Source organism: Marmota flaviventris, chromosome 15 (genome assembly GCF_047511675.1).
Source record: "Marmota flaviventris isolate mMarFla1 chromosome 15, mMarFla1.hap1, whole genome shotgun sequence".
Classification (NCBI taxonomy): Eukaryota; Metazoa; Chordata; class Mammalia; order Rodentia; family Sciuridae; genus Marmota; species Marmota flaviventris.
The window spans coordinates 37019371-37041681 of NC_092512.1; the positions used below are offsets into that span (position 1 = coordinate 37019371).

Sequence of the window (22311 nt, forward strand, 5' to 3'; positions counted from 1 at the left end):
GTTGTTCAAAACATTACAGTTCTTGATATATCATATTTCACACTTTGATTCAAGTGGGTTATGAACTCCCATTTTTACCCTGTATACAGATTGCAGAATCACATCAGTTACACATCCATTGATTTACATATTGCCATACTAGTGTCTGTTGTATTCTGCTGCCTTTCCTATCCTCTACTATCCGCCCCCCTCCCCTCCCCTCCCCTCCCCTCTTCTCACTCTACCCCCTCTAATGTAATTCATTTCTCCCCCTTGTGTTTTTTTTCCCTTTCCCCTCACTTCCTCTTGTATGTAATTTTGTATAACCCTGAGGGTCTCCTTCCATTTCCATGCAATTTCCCTTCTCTCTCCCTTTCCCTCCCACCTCTCATCCCTGTTTAATGTTAATCTTCTTCTCATGCTCTTTGTCCCTACTCTGTTCTTAGTTACTCTCCTTATATCAAAGAAGACATTTGGCATTTGTTTTTTTAGGGATTGGCTAGCTTCACTTAGCATAATCTGCTCTAATGCCATCCATTTCCCTGCAAATTCTATGATTTTGTCATTTTTTAATGCAGAGTAATACTCCATTGTGTATAAATGCCACATTTTTTTTATCCATTCGTCTATTGAAGGGCATCTAGGTTGGTTCCACAGTCTTTCTATTGTGAATTGTGCTGCTATGAACATCGATGTAGCAGTGTCCCTGTAGCATGCTCTTTTTAGGTCTTTAGGGAATAGACCTAGAAGGGGAATAGCTGGGTCAAATGGTGGTTCCATTCCCAGCTTTCCAAGAAATCTCCATACTGCTTTCCAAATTGGCTGCGCCAATTTGCAGTCCCACCAGCAATGTACAAGAGTACCCTTTTCCCCACATCCTCGCCAGCACTTGATGTTGTTTGACTTCATAATGGCTACCAATCTTGCTGGAGTGAGATGGTATCTTAGGGTGGTTTTGATTTGCATTTCTCTGACTGCTAGAGATGGTGAGCATTTTTTCATGTACTTGTTGATTGACTGTATGTCCTCCTCTGATAAGTGTCTGTTCAGGTCCTTGGCCCATTTGTTGATTGGGTTATTTGTTATCTTATTGTCTAATATTTTGAGTTCTTTGTATACTCTGGATATTAGGGCTCTATCTGAAGTGTGAGGAGTAAAGATTTGTTCCCAGGATGTAGGCTCCCTATTTACCTCTCTTATTGTTTCTTTTGCTGAGAAAAAAACTTTTTAGTTTGAGTAAGTCCCATTTGTTGATTCTAGTTATTAACTCTTGTGCTATGGGTGTCCTATTGAGGAATTTGGAGCCCGACCCCACAGTATGTAGATCGTAGCCAACTTTTTCTTCTATCAGACGCAGTGTCTCTGATTTGATATCAAGCTCCTTGATCCATTTTGAGTTAACTTTTGTGCATGGTGAGAGAAAGGGATTCAGTTTCATTTTGTTGCATATGGATTTCCAGTTTTCCCAGCACCATTTGTTGAAGATGCTATCCTTCCTCCATTGCATGCTTTTAGCCCCTTTATCAAATATAAGATAGTTGTAACTTTGTGGATTAGTCTCTGTGTCCTCAATTCTGTACCATTGGTCCACCCGCCTGTTTTGGTACCAGTACCATGCTGTTTTTGTTACTATTGCTCTGTAGTATAGTTTGAAGTCTGGTATCACTATACCGCCTGATTCACACTTCCTGCTTAGCATTGTTTTTGCTATTCTGGGTCTTTTATTTTTCCATATGAATTTCATGATTGCTTTATCTATTTCTACAAGAAATGCCATTGGGATTTTGATTGGCATTGCATTAAACATATAGAGAACTTTTGGTAATATCGCCATTTTGATGATGTTAGTTCTGCCTATCCATGAACAGGGTATATTTTTCCATCTTCTAAGATCTTCTTCTATTTCTCTCTTTAGGGTTCTGTAGTTTTCATTGTATAAGTCTTTCACCTCTTTTGTTAGGTTGATTCCCAAGTATTTTATTTTTTTTTTTGAGGATATTGTGAATGGAGTGGTTGTCCTCATTTCCATTTCAGAGGATTTGTCGCTGATATACAGGAATGCCTTTGATTTATGCGTGTTGATTTTATATCCTGCCACTTTGCTGAATTCATTTATTAGCTCTAATAGTTTCTTTGTAGACCCTTTTGGGTCTGCTAGGTATAGAATCATGTCACCTGCAAATAGTGATAATTTAAGTTCTTCTTTTCCTATTTTTATGCCTTTAATTTCTTTCATCTGTCTAATTGCTCTGGCCAGTGTTTCGAGAACTATGTTGAACAGAAGTGGTGAGAGAGGGCATCCCTGTCTTGTTCCAGATTTTAGAGGGAATGCCTTCAATTTTTCTCCATTCAGAATGATGCTAGCCTGAGGCTTAGCATAGATTGCTTTTACAATATTGAGGTATGTTCCTGTTATCCCTAGTTTTTCTAGAGTTTTGAACATAAAGGGATGCTATACTTTGTCGAATGCTTTTTCTGCATCTATCGAGATGATCATATGGTTCTTATTTTTAAGTCTATTGATGTGGTGAATAACATTTATTGATTTCCGTATATTGAACCAGCCTTGCATCCCAGGGATGAATCCTACTTGATCATGGTGCACAATTTTTTTGATATGTTTTTGTATCCGATTCGCCAGAATTTTATTGAGGATTTTTGCATCTAGGTTCATTAGAGATATTAGTCTGTAGTTTTCTTTCTTTGAAGTGTCTTTGTCTGGTTTAGGTATCAGGGTGATGTTGGCCTCGTAGAATGAATTTGGAAGTTCTCCCTCTGTTTCTATTTCCTGAAGTAGCTTGAAAAGTATTGGTATTAGTTCCTCTTTAAAGGTTTTGTAAAACTCTGCTTTATACCCATCCGGTCCTTGGCTTTTCTTAGTTGGTAGTCTTTTGATGGTTTCTTCTATTTCCTCAATTGATATTGGTCTGTTTAGGTTGTCTATATCCTCCTGACTCAATCTGGGCAGATCATACGACTTAAGAAATTTATCAATGCCTTCACTATCTTCTATTTTATTGGAGTATAAGGATTCAAAATAATTTCTGATTATCTTCTGTATTTCTGAAGTGTCTGTTGTGATATTGCCTTTTTCATCCCGTATGCTAGTAATTTGAGTTCTCTCTCTTCTTCTCTTCGTTAGCATGCTAAGGGTTTGTCGATTTTACTTATTTTTTCAAAGAACCAACTTTTAGTTTTGTCAATTTTTTCAATTGTTTCTTTTGTTTCGATTTCATTAATTTCAGCTCTGATTTTAATTATTTCTTGCCTTCTACTTCTTTGGCTGTTGTTTTGCTCTTCTTTTTCTAGGATTTTGAGATGAAGTATGAGATCATTTATTTGTTGGTTTTTTCTTTTTTTAAGGAATGAACTCCAAGCAATGAATTTTCCTCTTAGAACTGCTTTCAATGTGTCCCATAGATTCCGATATGTTGTGTCTGTGTTTTAATTTATCTCTAAGAATTTTTTAATTTCCTCCTTGATGTCTTCTATAACCAATTGATCATTCAGTAACCTATTGTTCATTCTCCAAGTGATGCATGATTTTTCCTTCCTTCTTTTATCATTGATTTTCAGTTTCAATCCATTATGATCAGATAAGATGCATGGTATTATCTCTACTCCTTTATATTGTCTAAGAGTTGCCCTGTGACATAATATATGATCTATTTTTGAGAAGGATCCATGTGCTGCTGAGAAAAAAGTGTAACTGCTTGATGTTGGGTGGTATATTCTATATATGTCAATTAAGTCTAGGTTATTAATTGTGTTATTGAGTTCTATAGCTTCCTTATTCAACTTTTGTTTGGAAGATATGTCCAGTTGTGAGAGAGGTGTGTTGAAGTCTCCCATGATTATTGTATGGTGGTCTATTAGACTCTTGAACTTGAGAAGAGTCTGTTTGATGAACATAGCTGCACCATTGTTTGGGGCATATATATTTATGATTGTTATGTCTTGTTGGTGTATGGTTCCCTTGAGCAGTATGTAGTGTGCCTCTTTATCCCTTTTGATTAACTTTGGCTTGAAATCTGTTTTATTTGATATGAGTATGGACACTCCTGCTTGTTTCCGAAGTCGATATGAGTGATATGATTTTTCCCAACCTTTCACCTTCAGTCTATGTATGTCTTTTCCTATCAAATGCGTGTCCTGTAGGCAGCATATTGTTGGGTCTTGTTTTGTGATCCTTTCTACTAGCCTGTGTCTCTTAATTGGTGAGTTTAAGCCATTAACATTTAGGGTTATTATTGAGATATGGGTTGTTCTTCCAGCCATATTTGTTAATTTATGTTACTAAACATGGTTTGTTTTCCTCTTTGATTATTTTCCCCCCTTTCCTGTACTACCTCCCACTGTTGGTTTTCATTGTTATTTTCCATTTCCTCTTCCTGTAATGTTTTGCCAAGGATGTTTTGAAGAGATGGTTTTCTAGCTGCAAATTCTTTTAACTTTTGTTTATCGTGGAAGATTTTAATTTCATCTTCCATCCTGAAGCTTAATTTCGCTGGATACACAATTCTTGGTTGGAACCCATTTTCTTTCAGTGTTTGAAATATGTTATTCCAGGATCTTCTAGCTTTCAGAGTCTGTGTTGAAAGATCAGCTGTTATCCTGATTGGTTTACCCCTAAATGTAATCTGCTTCCTTTCTCTTGTAGCTTTTAAAATTCTCTCCTTATTCTGTATGTTGGGCATCTTCATTATATTGTGTCTAGGTGTGGATCTCTTATGATTTTGCACATTCGGCGTCCTGTAGGCTTCTAGGATTTGGGATTCTGTCTCATTCTTCAAGTCTGGGAAGTTTTCTCATATTATTTCATTGAATAGATTGCTCATTCCTTTGGTTTGGACCTCTATACCTTCCTGTACCCCAATGACTCTTAAGTTTGTTCTCTTTATGTTATCCCATATTTCTTGGATGTTCTGCTCATGGTTTCTTAACAGTCTTGCTGAGCTGTCTATGTTCTTTTCAAGTTGAAATACTTTGTCTTCATTGTCTGATGTGCAATCAAATAGTTTTGAGCTCATAAAACAAATTTAAAAAACAGAAACAAAGAACCTAAACAGCATTTCCACAACCACATCATGTGTGTCCAAAATATTGAAAAGAATCAATTATTAGATGCATATGTGTGAGAGAATATACATATATATATATATATATATATATATATATATATATATACACACACACACACACACACACACACATATACATACACATACGCACACACATACATATACAAAATTGCTATTGCCTGGCTGTTTCTCCTTACCTTTTAGAAAAAGATTAATATTCAGAGTGAAAAGTAGAACACTGTAGAATGACATAACATGTTTCTTCTTCCATCTTTAACTTATGGTACCTTAAACAACTTCTTGACTATTCTTAAAAGGTGAGCTTCACAATGGCACTCTTTTGCCCTCCAATTAAAAGGCACTGAGGACTGCTGGACATCAGAATCAGAAACAGAGCTAGGCACTTCTGCCTTACTCTCCCCTCCCCTACCCTCCCCACCATGACCCTTAACATTATAGCCAAACATATTTCTCTCTTTCTTTTTACCAATTTAGTTATCTCAGGACTTCCAAAGACTACTGGATATGGAATGGGGCTTTTGTGGATGAGGAAAAAGTGCCACACAAAGTCCTTTTCTTTTTTGGTACTGGGGATTAAACCTAGGAGTGCTTGACCACTGAGCCACATCCCAGCCCTTTTTTATATATAGAGACAGGGTCTTGCCGAGTTGCTTAGGGCCTCACTGAGATGCTGAGGCTGGCTTTGAACCTGTGATCCTCCTGCCTCAGCCTCCCAAATTGCTGGGATTATAGGTACGTACCACTACATGGAGCGCACAAAGTCTTTTTGGATAATCAAATTGATAATGGGACTTTAATGGGTTCACGCACGTGGACCAATAGATCAGAAATTTCCCAGATTGGTTTTTGAAAAATCATTTCATTGACATTTAATAACATTTATGCATTTATAACTGTGAAGAAACAATCAGTATTCTCCTGAAACTTTCAAAGAAAGATTTCATCTTTAAAACAAGTAAAAAAAAAAAAATAACCAGATATGGTAGTGACTTATTCAACTCCCTGAGGCTAAAGCAGTATAGTTAAAATATTTTTGGAAAGGTAATGGTGGAGAGAGAAATTCCAAATTACAGCATGACAGAACTTTAGAACTTTTATAATCATCACATTTTACAGATAAGTAAACAGAAACCCAAAGAAGTCAACTACCTGGATAAGATCACTGTGCCAATTAAAGGTAGGACTAGTAATAAAATCTTGGTTTTTCTACTTTCTAGTTTAGTAGTAATCTTTATACTACATAATAAGAACAACTAAATCTGAAACAGCAAACATTTGTGAGGGCCTTCTACTCATTACTAAAGTACTCAATTCTAAGTACTTTAGAGTTATTTTAAAAAAATCCTTCATTTTCACAACTGCTTTATGAGATAGGTATACATCTTATGACAGAGTTAGAATTTGAACCCAGTTGTTTGACACTAGTAAGACAGGTGGGACCATGTAGTCACATTATGTATGCATTTAACTTTGTACAAATTTTCCAGTTAAAACTTAGGGAAGCATTTGCATTGTCTGGAGTAGGCCAATGGAGTCTGAGAGATCCGTTGATTCATATCTTGTTCTTCACTTCAGAGATTCTAGAGTTTGAGATTCCAGGCTCAGAAGTTCAACAAATCCTGGGTTTGAATTATATCTCTGTTTATTGCTAGGTCTGTGGCCTTGGGCAATAACTTAATTTCCCTTTTAGTTAGTTTCCTCATCTGCAATATGAAATATAACTTTCCTCAAAGAGTTGTTTTTAGAATGAAACAAAATAATGCATTTAAAGCACTTAGCACAGTGCCTGGCAGAGTCAGTACTAAATAAATGCTAGTCACATCTTTTTATAACCACTGTATTTTTCCTTTTTTGGCTTCCTGATCAATTTTGCCAGATCATTAAGTTCAATTTTAAGAAACATGATTATGTGCATTGATAACTCTTGGTTATGAGTGAGTACAGAATTACTGCATTTAGATCATGTAAGTGTCCAGGTAGATGACTTTTATATAAGGAATGGTATCCACAAGGATATCATGTAGTGGAAGCCCCTTTAAGGCAAGAAAGACTTTTTCCTCCCACACATATATTCCATACTAACCCTAGCTCATGATTTTCATTCTAGCTTCATCTGCTGAAATTGGGTTCTATGTTCACTTACATACAGAATCCTCCACTCCCTAGCAAAATACTTCATTATTTTTAACTTATGAAGATATAATTCAAATGATTATCTTTGGAATGAGACCTCATAAATTTGCTGTATAGAGATTTAGATAGAATATATAAACTTATGATTTAGGAGTATGTTAATAAAATGGATTAAAGCAGACCAACTCCTACAATTCAGGAAAATGGAAACAAATATATCAATGGTAGCTTTCTTCTGTTATAGTGGACCTTTGCTTGCCTCAGCTCAGTGATTATTTTCAAAGGCAGAGGATATACACAGAGTATCCTAAGGTTGGGCTTGAAGTAAACAAAACAAGGCTTCTGGGATCTGTGTATCCCTACAAATACTAGTCTGGAAGAGTCATAGCTGTTCATATCAGTCCTTTCCCCTGTTCTACTTATCTCTTCCAGGACCACAGAAGCCACCTACCTACAGATTGACTGCAGCTAAATGAATTTAATGAAGAGCTAGAAATGAAGATTTATTTTCATAATCCTGGACCCAGTTTTCACCAATGTCAAGCAGACCTTCAAACAGGTACTAGATATGTAGGCATGAGTCCTTGAGCCATATAACATGTTATACCACTCCAGTACCATCCTCATCTCCACTACTTTTTCTTTTTCTTTTTTTTTAAAGAGGGGGGGGGAGAGGGAGGGAGGGAGAATTTTTTAAATATTTATTTTTTAGTATTTGGTGGATACAACATCTCTGTTTGTATGTGGTGCTGAGGATCGAACCCAGGCCGCATGCATGCCAGGCGAGCACACTACCGCTTGAGCCACATCTCCAGCCCTCCACTACTTCTGAAATACCTATTTATTGTATTGTAGGCACCAAGGAAATGACAAGTGTATTTGAAGAAGGGAAGCAGTAATGCTGATAAATGTTTAACAAATGTATTGGCATATGAGAGCTGATTAATTGTTCATATTGATAGTGTAAATACTCCTATCATGGCTGATTTAAGCTACTAATGACTTAACAATTAATTGCCTTGCAAAGTTCCTGAAACTTTTTTTCAACAATTGGGTCTTTTAAGCCAGTATGAGCAGCCAGACCTAGCACATCACTGGAGAGAGGTCTATTAAGCAGCCTAAGGGGTAACCCTGGTCACTCTTTCCGTAGCAACTGGCCAGTTACCCCTTTGGTAAAGCAGGGGACTTGAATTAAGCATTGGCAAGAAACTAGGGTTCTTTCAATCCTACTACCTTGAGCTTTCTTGATCCCTACACTTGCTGTCTACTCTCCAGGGTCCTGCTGTATAAAATGGACATTCTAAATGCCCACAGCAAACCAGCCTGCCTTCAGATCAGACTAATTCTCCAAATGCCTCACTGCTGGTATCCATCTGCTACATGGGACTAAGACCACCTATAGCAACACAATGCCTGAACTACACCTGTGCTTTCTAGGGTTCTCTTCAAATACTAAGTCTTGGGTGACCTAACTACCTTCTAGACTTTGCCTCCAAATTTCCAATTCTACATTAACTCAGGAAAAAGCCCTCTCATTCTGCCTCACTCAAGCTCATTTCCAACAAACCTAGTTACCTCAGAGTTCATATATCTTAAATCTGAATATTTGCGCACCTTCCTAGTTTCAACGAGCTTCAGAAGTTCCATAGTTATGATACAGGATGCCCTCTGGTTATAAAATAAGTATGAATGGGATAACAGGGAACATCATTAACAAATACTTTTGTTGTAAATGTATAAACAAATCATCTTACTTTATTAATAAACTTTCTCCATAATATTTAATTTTGTGCTGGTGCAGTGAGATGATAAGATCAAAAAGAACATCCAAATGATAGACTTCGTGTGTTAAAGTATTTTCCTTCTTCATCTATACAGCTGCATTAACATGGACAGTATACCTTTGGGCCATTAATATATAAAAAAGATAAGCTTCCCCCACACTGGAAAAATTGTTGAGCATCTCTATAGCCAAGAACGACTCTCCTTTTCATTCACCTCCTAAGAAAAAGTGAACATTCATAGGCATAGCAAGAATGTTAAGGCTAAGCCTTGGTAAATTTCAAATTTAAATACGATTCAGCTGTGGGACATGCACTTTATATATTCTGTCGAGAAAAGAAGGGTGTCTGCTCTGCCAGCTGTTTTCTGTTTGATCAGTATTGAAACTACAGGAATAAAATTTATAATACAGTAGTAATTATTTAATCTCTAGTAATTTGAAGGCTCTTACCTGTACATTTGTAATCAGAGGCTACCCCTTTAAGCACAGCATCAAAAATGGATATTTCCACTCGCTGCTTTCTGTGGTGACAACTCAGAAGCAAGGAAGGCTGGGACACAATAAAGTACAAAAACGGTTCTAGTTGTAAGTCACCAGTTCCTCTTCGACCAGGCTGCCGGACAATAGTTATGCCAAGTGCCTGTCTTGCAGATGATCTCATGGATGCATGAAGACTTTCAAGAGAGAGAACCCCTATTTTTTTTCCTGAAGTTAAAGAAGTGCTACTGCTTAAGAGATCTTCTGCTGTCACCATGGAAATACATGCCTGGTTGGGCTTAGCAACATCTGAATCAACTTCTGAAAGATTTAATGAACTCTTGCCTGTTTTTTCATCTTCCTTCTGTTCTTGTGATTTTGATTTGGGCAAGGCTGTACAGGAATAGGTCATTAGTGAGATTCTACTTGCTGTAATAAATATGTCAAAAGGAATAAAATTTAGATTTTTTACAATTGATGACTGGCGTGAGGGACGGGCAATGCGGTGCTGACTAGCACCACTGTGCTGCTCTATTTGCACTATTCTAATTTTAACACTGTCACTGCCAATTCCACTGTCCTGAGCACCACTGTACCGAGATGAGGTTTCAGCCATGCCTCCATCAAATGTATCCATTTTTTTCTGTTCCTGTTTGGAGATCTGTAAGAAAAAAGAATATATTTCAAACCTGTGCATGTCAAGTGTTATTATATAAACAATGTTATACAAACAAGGATTTTAAAAAGGAACTTTTTTCATTAGACTTATTTTAAGTCTAATGAAACAGTAATCATAAAAACAAAGTAGGTAGGTAGGTGCTTTCTCAAAAAGAAATTCACCACAGAATGCTAAGGAAATACTTGAGAAAAAGCATTAAATGTGCATTCCCCTCATTAAAATAAACTTTTAAGTACCAGATTATCTTATTTAGGTTTAATACAATCTAGCAGATATTTTTAAAAACACCTCTTCAAATAATGATTTTAGTATTCTTTATAATGATTTTCCAAGTAATACATTGTTTCCAAATCATATTTAATGTTGGTTGAGATAATATTTTATGTAGACATAGATTATATTATGTTCTTTACCCTTGTTATAAAAGTATTTTATAGGTTTTTGCACAGTGAGGAATGGAGAATAAAATCAGTAATCCTAAATTATGAAAGACAGAGAAAAGTAAATAAAATTAATGCACACTATTTAAAAAGATGTTTATTTTTCTTTGTATAATAAGACTTGGCCCAAGGCTAAATGTAGGTGATCAAATAAAGTCAAAGTCAGAAAATAATTAATTAAAGCCTCTCAGGGTAGATTTTTCCTTTGTGCAATAAAGGTTATTAGTTCCCCAAGTTGTCCACGCATGAATCTGAAGAAGAAAACCAGGAACAACTTGGTGGCAGCAGAGGTTATGATCACATTGGCAGCATGACTTACCTTCCTCTTTTGTATGTCTTCCAACCATCTATTCAGTAACTAGATTTTTCACTTACTTTTTCTTTGAAGTAATATAGAATTATCAATGTAACTATGGAAAATCCAGAAGAATAAGAGAAAAAGCAAAATCCTCTTACTCCTATTTTGTCAGCAAATATAACCAATGATATTATGGAGCAAACTACTTGTAGTCTTTTTTCCTCATTTGCATAGATTCCCTCCATCTACTCTACTCTGTGGTTATGATCATACTGTAGAGACAAATTTTCAGCCTACTTTTTAACATGCTATTGTACTCTGCATAAATAGAGCTTTTAAAAGGCTGCATAATATTTTATTTAGTGTTAGGAATAATTTGTTCAAGCATTTCCATATGATTGATATTCAAGTTTCTAATTTTTGCCAACAAACATCTATGACAAACATGTAGTTGTATTTCTTTACAACAGGCTCCCAGAAATGGAATTACTATGTAAATGGCATGAATAATGTTAAAGTTACTGCTTAGGAGATCTATTAATTATCTTTCCATAAAGGCTGCACTAATTTACATTACTATTAGCAATAGAAAATTATCTCCCAAAGTACTGGATAATTATTTATCAGTTTTTAGACTCTTCCTTAATCTGGTTGGAAAAAAAGAGTATAATCTGCCCATGCTACAAGTTATTGTAAGTTGCTTGTCAAGCGCTGATGGTGGAAATATTCAAGGACTAATAAACAATTAAAGAGAATGATGCCCCTCCCCCTGCGCCGGCATAGTAGAGGGAACTGGGACCAAACACAGAGCAGGCCCAGCGGCCTGCTGAGGGGCAGAGCCGCCCCCCACCCCCCTCGCCTGCCAGGTAGGGGAAGGGTGACCACCGACAGAAAAGGCCCAGTGGCCCGCGGCGGGACAGAGCTTCCAATCACTCCTGCAAGGTAGGCGGGCCTGCGACCCACCTGCAGAAGAGGAGCAGCCGCCTGCTGAGAGGCTGAGCCGCCCCCTCCCCCTGCGCCGGCATAGTAGAGGGAACTGGGACCAAACACAGAGCAGGCCCAGCGGCCTGCTGAGGGGCAGAGCTGCCCCCCACCCCCCTCGCCTGCCAGGTAGGGGAAGGGTGACCACCGACAGAAAAGGCCCAGTGGCCCGCGGCGGGACAGAGCTTCCAATCACTCCTGCAAGGTAGGCGGGCCTGCGACCCACCTGCAGAAGAGGAGCAGCCGCCTGCTGAGAGGCTGAGCCGCCCCCTCCCCCTGCGCCGGCATAGTAGAGGGAACTGGGACCAAACACAGAGCAGGCCCAGCGGCCTGCTGAGGGGCAGAGCCGCCCCCCACCCCACGCGCCTGCCAGGTAGGGGAACTGTGACCACCGACAGAAAAGGCCCAGTGGCCCGCGGCGGGACAGAGCTTCCAATCACTCCTGCAAGGTAGGCGGGCCTGCGAACCACCGGCAGAAGAGGAGCAGCGGCCTGCTGAGAGGCAGAGCCGCCCCCTCCCCCCCGCGCCTGCAAGGTAGTTGGAACTGAGACCACCGTCAGACCTGCAACCGAGAGACAGAACAGGCCCAGTGGCCTGAGGAAGGGTAGAGCCGCCCCCCCCCCCACGCCTGCAAAGTAGGCGGACCTGCGACCCACTGGTAGTACAGCCCCAGAGGCCTGCAGAGGGGCAGTGCCGCTGCCTGCGCCTGCAAAGTAGGCAGAACTGCGACCACCGACAGAACAAGCCTAGCGGCCCGCAGAGGGACAGAGCCGCCGCCCGCGCCTGCAAGGTCGGCGGACCTGCTTCCGACTGGCAGAGCAGGCCCAGCGGCCTGCCGGCGTGGTAGGCACATTGCCCCAATTGGAGGAGGGGCAGAGTCGCCGCCCGCGCCTGCGAGGGAGACTTTGCAACTATACAAGACCAATATAAATATATAGGGGGAAAATTCAATAGCACAACAGTTTCACCAAGAAGAAAGGAAAGCGAACAGTATGAAGAGACAAGGAAAGAAAGGACCACAAGCATTGCAGGTCAACGCAACGTTAGAAGAGGTAATAGCTGCAGCTGATGGAATGTCAGATAAAGAATTCAGGATATACATGCTTCAGATGATCTGGAGTCTCAAGGAAGACATCAGACAGCAAAATCAGACAATGAAAGATCACTTCAACAATGAATTACATAAACAAATCCAAGAAGCAAAAGATCAACTATACAGGGAAATAGAGGTTATAAAAAACAAACAAACAGAAATCCTAGAAATGCAGGAAGCAATAAGCCAACTTAAAAACTCAATTGAGAATACTACCAGCAGAGTAGAACACTTAGAAGACAGAACATCAGACAATGAAGATAAAGTATTTCAACTTGAAAAGAACATAGACAGCTCAGCAAGACTGTTAAGAAACCATGAGCAGAACATCCAAGAAATATGGGATAACATCAAGAGACCAAATTTAAGAGTCACTGGGATACAGGAAGGAACAGAGTTTCAAACCAAAGGAATGAGCAATCTATTCAATGAAATAATTCGAGAAAACTTCCCAGACTTGAAGAATGAGACAGAACCCCAAATCCTAGAAGCCTACAGGACGCCGAATGTGCAAAATCATAAGAGACCCACACCTAGACACATTATAATGAAGATGCCCAACATACAGAATAAGGAGAGAATTTTAAAAGCTACAAGAGAAAGGAAGCAGATCACATTTAGGGGTAAGCCAATCAGGATAACAGCTGATCTTTCAACACAGACTCTGAAAGCTAGAAGATCCTGGAATAACATATTTCAAACACTGAAAGAAAATGGGTTCCAACCAAGAATTGTGTTTCCAGCGAAATTAAGCTTCAGGATGGAAGCTGAAATTAAAACCTTCCACGATAAACAAAAGTTAAAAGAATTTGCAGCTAGAAAACCATCTCTTCAAAACATCCTTGGCAAAACATTACAGGAAGAGGAAATGGAAAATAACAATGAAAACCAACAGTGGGAGGTAGGACACTAAAGGGGGGAAAATAATCAAAGTGGAAAACAAACCATGTTTAGTAACATAAATAAACAAATATGGCTGGAAGAACAACCCATATCTCAATAATAACCCTAAATGTTAATGGCTTAAACTCACCAATCAAGAGACACAGGCTAGTAGAATGGATCACAAAACAAGACCCAACAATATGCTGCCTACAGGACACGCATTTGATAGGAAAAGACATACATAGGCTGAAGGTGAAAGGTTGGGAAAAATCATATCACTCATATGGACTTCGGAAACAAGCAGGAGTATCCATACTCATATCAAATAAAATAGATTTTAAGCCAAAGTTAATCAAAAGGGATAAAGAGGGACACTACATACTGCTCAAGGGAACCATACACCAACAAGACATAACAATCATAAATATATATGCCCCAAACAATGGTGCAGCTATGTTCATCAAACAAACTCTTCTCAAGTTCAAGAGTCTAATAGACCACCATACAATAATCATGGGAGACTTCAACACACCTCTATCAACACTGGACAGATCTTCCAAACAAAAGTTGAATAAGGAAACTATAGAACTCAATAACACAATTAATAACCTAGACTTAATTGACATATATAGAATATACCACCCAACATCAAGCAGTTACACTTTTTTCTCAGCAGCACATGGATCCTTCTCAAAAATAGATCATATATTATGTCACAGGGAAACTCTTAGACAATACAAAGGAGTAGAGATAATACCATGCATCCTATCTGATCATAATGGAATGGAACTGAAAATCAACGATAAAAGAAGGAAGGAAAAAGAATACATCACTTGGAGAATGAACAATAGGTTACTGAATGATCAATGGGTTATAGAAGACATCAAGGAGGAAATTAAAAAATTCTTAGAGATTAATGAAAACACAGACACAACATATCGGAATCTATGGGACACATTGAAAGCAGTTCTAAGAGGAAAATTCATTGCTTGGAGTTCATTCCTTAAAAAAAGAAAAAACCAACAAATAAATGATCTCATACTTCATCTCAAAATCCTAGAAAAAGAAGAGCAAAACAACAGCCAACGAAGTAGAAGGCAAGAAATAATTAAAATCAGAGCTGAAATTAATGAAATCGAAACAAAAGAAACAATTGAAAAAATTGACAAAACTAAAAGTTGGTTCTTTGAAAAAATAAACAAAATCGACAGACCCTTAGCCATGCTAGCGAAGAGAAGAAGAGAGAGAACTCAAATCACTAACATACGGGATGAAAGAGGCAATATCACAACAGACACTTCAGAAATACAGAAGATAATCAAAAATTATTTTGAATCCTTATACTCCAATAAATTAGAAGATAGTGAAGGCATAGATAAATTTCTTAAGTCATATGATCTGCCCAGATTGAGTCAGGAGGATATAGACAACCTAAACAGACCAATATCAATTGAGGAAATAGAAGAAACCATCAAAAGACTACCAACTAAGATAAGCCCAGGACCGGATGGGTATACAGCAGAGTTTTACAAAACCTTTAAAGAGGAACTAATACCAATACTTTTCAAGCTACTTCGGGAAATAGAAAAAGAGGGAGAACTTCCAAATTCATTCTACGAGGCCAACATCACCCTGATACCTAAACCAGACAAAGACACTTCAAAGAAAGAAAACTACAGACCAATATCTCTAATGAACCTAGATGCAAAAATCCTCAATAAAATTCTGCCGAATCGGATACAAAAACATATCAAAAAAATTGTGCACCATGATCAAGTAGGATTCATCCCTGGGATGCAAGGCTGGTTCAATATACGGAAATCAATAAATGTTATTCACCACATCAATAGACTTAAAAATAAGAACCATATGATCATCTCGATAGATGCGGAAAAAGCATTCGACAAAGTACAGCATCCCTTTATGTTCAAAACTCTAGAAAAACTAGGGATAACAGGAACATACCTCAATGTTGTAAAAGCAATCTATGCTAAGCCTCAGGCTAGCATCATTCTGAATGGAGAAAAACTGAAGGCATTCCCTCTAAAATCTGGAACAAGACAGGGATGCCCTCTCTCACCACTTCTGTTCAACATAGTTCTCGAAACACTGGCCAGAGCAATTAGACAGACGAAAGAAATTAAAGGCATCAAAATAGGAAAAGAAGAACTTAAATTATCACTATTTGCAGATGACATGATTCTATACCTAGCAGACCCAAAAGGGTCTACAAAGAAACTATTAGAGCTAATAAATGAATTCAGCAAAGTGGCAGGATATAAAATCAACACGCATAAATCAAAGGCATTCCTGTATATCAGCGACAAATCCTCTGAAATGGAAATGAGGACAACCACTCCATTCACAATATCTTCAAAAAAAATAAAATACTTGGGAATCAACCTAACAAAAGAGGTGAAAGACTTATACAATGAAAACTACAGAACCCTAAAGAGAGAAATAGAAGAAGATCTTAGAAGATGGAAAAATATACCCTGTTCATGGATAGGCAGAACTAACATCATCAAAATGGCGATATTACCAAAAGTTCTCTATAGGTTTAATGCAATGCCAATCAAAATCCCAACGGCATTTCTTGTAGAAATAGAGAAAGCAATCATGTAATTCATATGGAAAAATAAAAGACCCAGAATAGCAAAAACAATGCTAAGCAGGAAATGTGAATCAGGCGGTATAGCGATACCAGACTTCAAACTATATTACAGAGCAATAGTAACAAAAACAGCATGGTACTGGTACCAAAACAGGCGGGTGGACCAATGGTACAGAATAGAGGACACAGAAACCAATCCACAAAACTACAACTATCTTATATTTGATAAAGGGGCTAAAAGCATGCAATGGAGGAAGGATAGCATCTTCAACAAATGGTGCTGGGAAAACTGGAAATCCATATGCAACAAAATGAAACTGAATCCCTTTCTCTCGCCATGCACAAAAGTTAATTCAAAATGGATCAAGGAGCTTGATATCAAATCAGAGACACGCCGTCTGATAGAAGAAAAAGTTGGCTACGATCTACATACTGTGGGGTCGGGCTCCAAATTCCTCAATAGGACACCCATAGCACAAAAGTTAATAACTAGAATCAACAAATGGGACTTACTCAAACTAAAAAGTTTTTTCTCAGCAAAAGATACAATAAGAGAGGTAAATAGAGAGCCTACACCCTGGGAACAAATCTTTACTCCTCACACTTCAGATAGAGCCCTAATATCCAGAGTATACAAAGAACTCAAAAAATTAGACAATAAGAGAACAAACAACCCAATCAACAAATGGGCCAAGGACCTGAACAGACACTTCTCAGAGGAGGACATACAATCAATCAACAAGTACATGAAAAAATGCTCACCATCTCTAGCAGTCAGAGAAATGCAAATCAAAACCACCCTAAGATACCATCTCACTCCAGCAAGATTGGCAGCCATTATGAAGTCAAACAACAACAAGTGCTGGCGAGGATGTGGGGAAAAGGGTACACTTGTACATTGCTGGTGGGACTGCAAATTGGTGCAGCCAATTTGGAAAGCAGTATGGAGATTTCTTGGAAAGCTGGGAATGGAGCCACCATTTGACCCAGCTATTGCCCTTCTCGGTCTATTCCCTAAAGACCTAAAAAGAGCATGCTACAGGGACACTGCTACATCGATGTTCATAGCAGCACAATTCACAATAGCTAGGCTGTGGAACCAACCTAGATGCCCTTCAATGGATGAATGGATAAAAAAAATGTGGCATTTATACACAATGGAGTATTACTCTGCATTAAAAAATGACAAAATCATAGAATTTACAGGGAAATGGATGGCATTAGAGCAGATTATGCTAAGTGAAGCTAGCCAATCCCTAAAAAACAAATGCCAAATGTCTTCTTTGATATAAGGAGAGTAACTAAGAACAGAGTAGGGTCGAAGAGCATGAGAAGAAGATTAACATTAAACAGGGATGAGAGGTGGGAGGGAAAGGGAGAGAGAAGGGAAAATGCATGGAAACGGAAGGAGACCCTCAGAGTTATACAAAAGTACATACAAGAGGAAGTGAGGGGAAGGGGAAAAATAATACAAGGGGGACAAACGAATGTCAGTAGAGGGGGCAGAGAGAGAAGAGGGGAGGGGAGGGGAGGGGAGGGGTGATAGTAGAGGATAGGAAAGGCAGCAGAATACAACAGACACTAGTATGGCAATATGTAAATCAATGGATGTGTAACTGATGTGATTCTGCAATCTGTATATGGGGTAAAAATGGGAGCTCATAACCCACTTGAATCAAATTGTGAAATATGATATATCAAGAACTATGTAATGTTTTGAACAGCCAACAATAAAAAATTAAAAAAAAAAATAAAGAGAATGATGCAATAGTTATTAAAACTTTTCAAATGATATTAATTGATTTCATAGTTGTTAAGGAAGACATATTGTGAAAAAAATATGCTATCTGAAACAAAACAACTTGTCCCTGGGTCTTGGAAGATACCATGTTCTTTTAAATCATTCAACTCTGCTGTACTTCTGCCTGGAGCACCCCTCTGAGTTTGCCATAGCTAGCAAAAATTTGCTTGTCCATCAAAATTAACAAAATTTGTCTGAGAATTATTTCTTTACTCTTTGTTCTCTTGATGAGATTAGTACTTCACTCATACTTCCATTATGAGTGAGGATGGGTATATTCTACTAAAATGTTCTGTGGTGTTAATAGCAGACAGGGTTACATGAATATAGTATAGGACCATATAACATTTTGGTCAATGATGAATGTATATACTATGGTGGTCCCATGAGATCACAATAAAGCTGAAAAATTCCTGTTGCCTGGTTTCTCTGTAATCCTAATGTCATGAGAGCAATGCATTACCCATGTGTTTGTGGTGATGCTGGTGTAAATAAAACTACTGCACTGCCAGTCATAGAAAAATACAGGATATCAGCTATTTGGGCAACTGAGGCAGGAGAATCACGAAACTGAGGCCAGTTGAGCAACTTAGTAAGACCCTGTCTCAAAATAAAAAGTCTGGGTATGAAGTTTAATAATAGAGTGCTGAAATATCATGTGTGAGGCCCTGGGTTCAATCCCCAGTTCCAAAAATAATAATACATATAATTACACACAGAATATAGTTGATAAGAAATTACTGGTTGTATCTTTACTATACTATACTTTTAATCATTATTTTTGCATATATTTTGACTTATAAAAGTTACTATCATATTAAGTGAAATAACTGAAACTCAGAAGGTTAAGAGTACTATGTTTTCTCTCATATGAGGAAGCTAGAGAAGAAAAAGTAAAACAAAGTGGGGGTAGAGCTCTTAAAACTCAAAGAGATATCAATGGAAGAAGGAGACCAAGAGATGGGAGGGAGAGATGGGGAAGGATGGGGGAGTGATATTGGATAAATTATACTGTTATATTATGTGCCTGTACAAATATGTAACAATAAATCCCATCAATATGTACAACTATAATGCACCAATAAAAAAATGTGGAAATAAAAATTTACTATAAACCAGCATGCCATGTTACACCTACAGCAGCCTCCTACATCTCTCTTCTTGATTGCATTGATTTTTCTTGTGCTTGAGTTTTAATCTCATGTTGTTTTGTACATCATGGCCCCCCAACACACACACGCCTAGGTGTGGAGTAGGCTCGCTAGATAGATCATCTAGGTTTGTGTAAGTACACTTTACAATGTTCATATGATTAGGAAATCGCCTAAAAGCATGTTTGTCCCACCAAGTGATGCATGACTATGTATAGGCTTTAGAGTCAGCCTGGAGATCAAGCCCAAGATGACTTTGGGAAACCTACAAACCTTTCTAAAGCTACATACTCATATCTATAAAATGAGAAATAACAATTTCTCATAGTGTTATTATGAGAATTTGACAAGGCAGTGTACGTAAAAAAAAAAAAAGGTCAGCACAGTGCCTGGCACGCAGTAAATACCTAGTACCAGGTAGCTATCATGTTTATGTCTTCTACTAGGTGAAGAACTGCTGAAAGAATGGGCCAAGTCATTCCATGGATCACTAAGGAGCAGGGCAGTACCTGGCACATTGGAAAAGATCTGTAAATATCTGATGCAATGTTTGTTTCTGATATAATATTAAATGAAAAAATACTTGGTGGCACACACTATAATCCCAGAAGTTCAGGAGGCTGAGGCAGGATGATTGCATGTTCAAAACCAGTCTCAGCAACTAAGTGAAGCCCTAAGTAACTTAGCGAGACCCTGTTACTTATAAAAATAAATAAAAAATATAAAAAGAGCTGGGGATGTGGCTTAGTGGCTAAGCTCTGCCTGGGCTCAATCTCCTGCTATCAAAAAGATTTTTAAAAATAAAATAAATTAATAAAAAATACTTCCCATCAAACTAGAGTTGACTGTTAAGATATAAGTATATATGGATGAAGATTTCCCAATACTATACTTTATAAGGTCTGTCCCAGATGTAGGGGTCTTTCCTGCTCTGTACCCTCTACTTTGTGGGCTGAACATACTTCAGACTATCCTCTTAGTCTCTGCTATGTCCTCATTCTCATATTGGGACTTTAACAGGCACCTTCCAGGTGCTACTAGTCTTTCCTACTTCTGCCTAGTAAAACAACTTTTTATAGCACTTTTCACAGTGTATTCTATCTCAGAGATTGTAAGCAACTGAAGATAAAAAAGATGCTACTAAGTATGTTTATAATTTGCCACATGTTGTTAGCAAGATACATACATCTTCTTTACTGTTATAATCCTTTGAGAGAAAGTATTCTTATCCCCATTTTAAAGCTGAGGAAATGAGGCTTGGAGAGATTAATCAACAGGTCCAAGGTGAGGCAGCTAGCAGGCTGTGGTATGTGGAAACACCATGTTAGCATCCTCAGAACACACCACACTTTTTTTTTTCACACAGAAAAGCTTAATAACTACGTGCTGACTTAACATATGAATAAGCAGTTTTAATTATAAAATTCAGTAAAGTAAAAATAAAGTCACTGGTTTTTGAGACAACAGCTCAATTTTAAAGCTTTGTTATCCCTATTATAAAAATTTCAAATATATGTCCAAATCCACTGTCAACTAGAAATTCTCAAATAACATATGAAAAAGTAATAAAATCAAGCACATGAGTCATCTAGGATTTACTGCGCATATTTTGAAGCATTACAAACTAAATATCTGTATATAGTTGAACTAAAAAATATTTTAGGTTCAGTTCAAATCAGGAATTCAAGATTCATAAATTAATTTTATTCTCTCAGGAAAGTCAACCACAATTGACTAGATGTTTTCTGCATAGAGACTTTTCTTCTAACTTATATTTATATTTAAAATTTAGTCTCTCCTGCTTTAAAATGAATTAAGTTTCCAATAGATGTTAGCATGAAAAAACAAACCACCTGTAGGGGAAGTTTTAAAGAAATTTAGTGTCCAGCATTATTATGTGTTGAGATTGCAACATTAGACTCCTGCATGCCAAGTGGTATGATCCTGAAATATAAATAATCAGCAGGGCAGGATGGCAGCTATCAGCTTGGGTCACACAGGTTATTGAACAGAAGTCAGATGGTAACTAATTTTAGTCACTCCCAAGTAGAATGGAATCTGAACCAGTGATACAGAGATGAAAGACCCTCCCATTGGAAGGAAGGGCAAAAAGGTCTAACTTTCCCAGTACCAGAAAACTAAATTCTTATAACTGGGTTAAAAACCCAGGTCCTTCCATTTTCCTAAGCTTCCAAATTATTTGTAGCACTGAAACAAGCTGAGGATTTTGAGACATCGACCAGTGTGTTACCAGTCCACTGTAGACTACTTATCTATAATATTGAGGAGTACCTAGCTCATTATTGAAAAATGTTTTACAATTAGTTATGTGTGCTGGCCCCTAAACTTGAGCATCAAATTTACCATTCCTCTGAGGAAAATGAAAAGTTCACAATGTAATCACTCTGAAAAATACTTTTGCTTTATTATCGCCTAAGGAGACAAATAAGTTGTCAAAAATAGCATTATCTGCTTGCTGTGGGTGAGTGTGGTGTGTATCTCTGGGCAGCACTGTTAAATCAGCTCTCCTGCTCTTTACCTAACTTTTTCAAAATGAACAATAAAAGTTTTCTTTAATTAGCTACTGGTGTGCATTAACATGATCATGATTAAACCATAAAAACCAACTGTACATTACTCTGCTCCCCTGTTCCATATGTTTTGAATTATTCTGTTTGAAAATGTACTTTGCGTCCCTTTTAAAAGTTCGACCTTCTGCTTTCAGAGAATTAAATGCATATTACTGTAGTGAAGAAGATAATGTTTCAGACCTCCAGGCATATATTAAACACACTGGCAGCACTTGAGACAAAATGCTTTACTTATTAGATACTTCCTATTCTAAACAGTGTCATCAAAGGCTAAAAACAAAATCCATATAAAAGCTGCACAATG

General features: G+C 37.8%; 1 protein-coding gene across 7 annotated transcripts in view; it reads right to left on the reverse strand.

Moving 5' to 3' along the window:
- Positions 1-22311, reverse strand: part of Vps13b (vacuolar protein sorting 13 homolog B) — a 757361-nt gene that overhangs the window by 191152 nt on the left and 543898 nt on the right. For 6 of the 7 annotated variants that reach the window (XM_071602212.1, XM_071602213.1, XM_071602214.1 and 3 more), the window contains one exon: positions 9448-10135. In XM_071602212.1, the coding sequence (XP_071458313.1) occupies positions 9448-10135 (688 nt within the window). Of the gene's footprint in view, positions 1-5928; positions 6785-9447; positions 10136-22311 lie in introns of those variants that run through there. The other variant, XM_071602216.1, reaches the window with a different exon arrangement.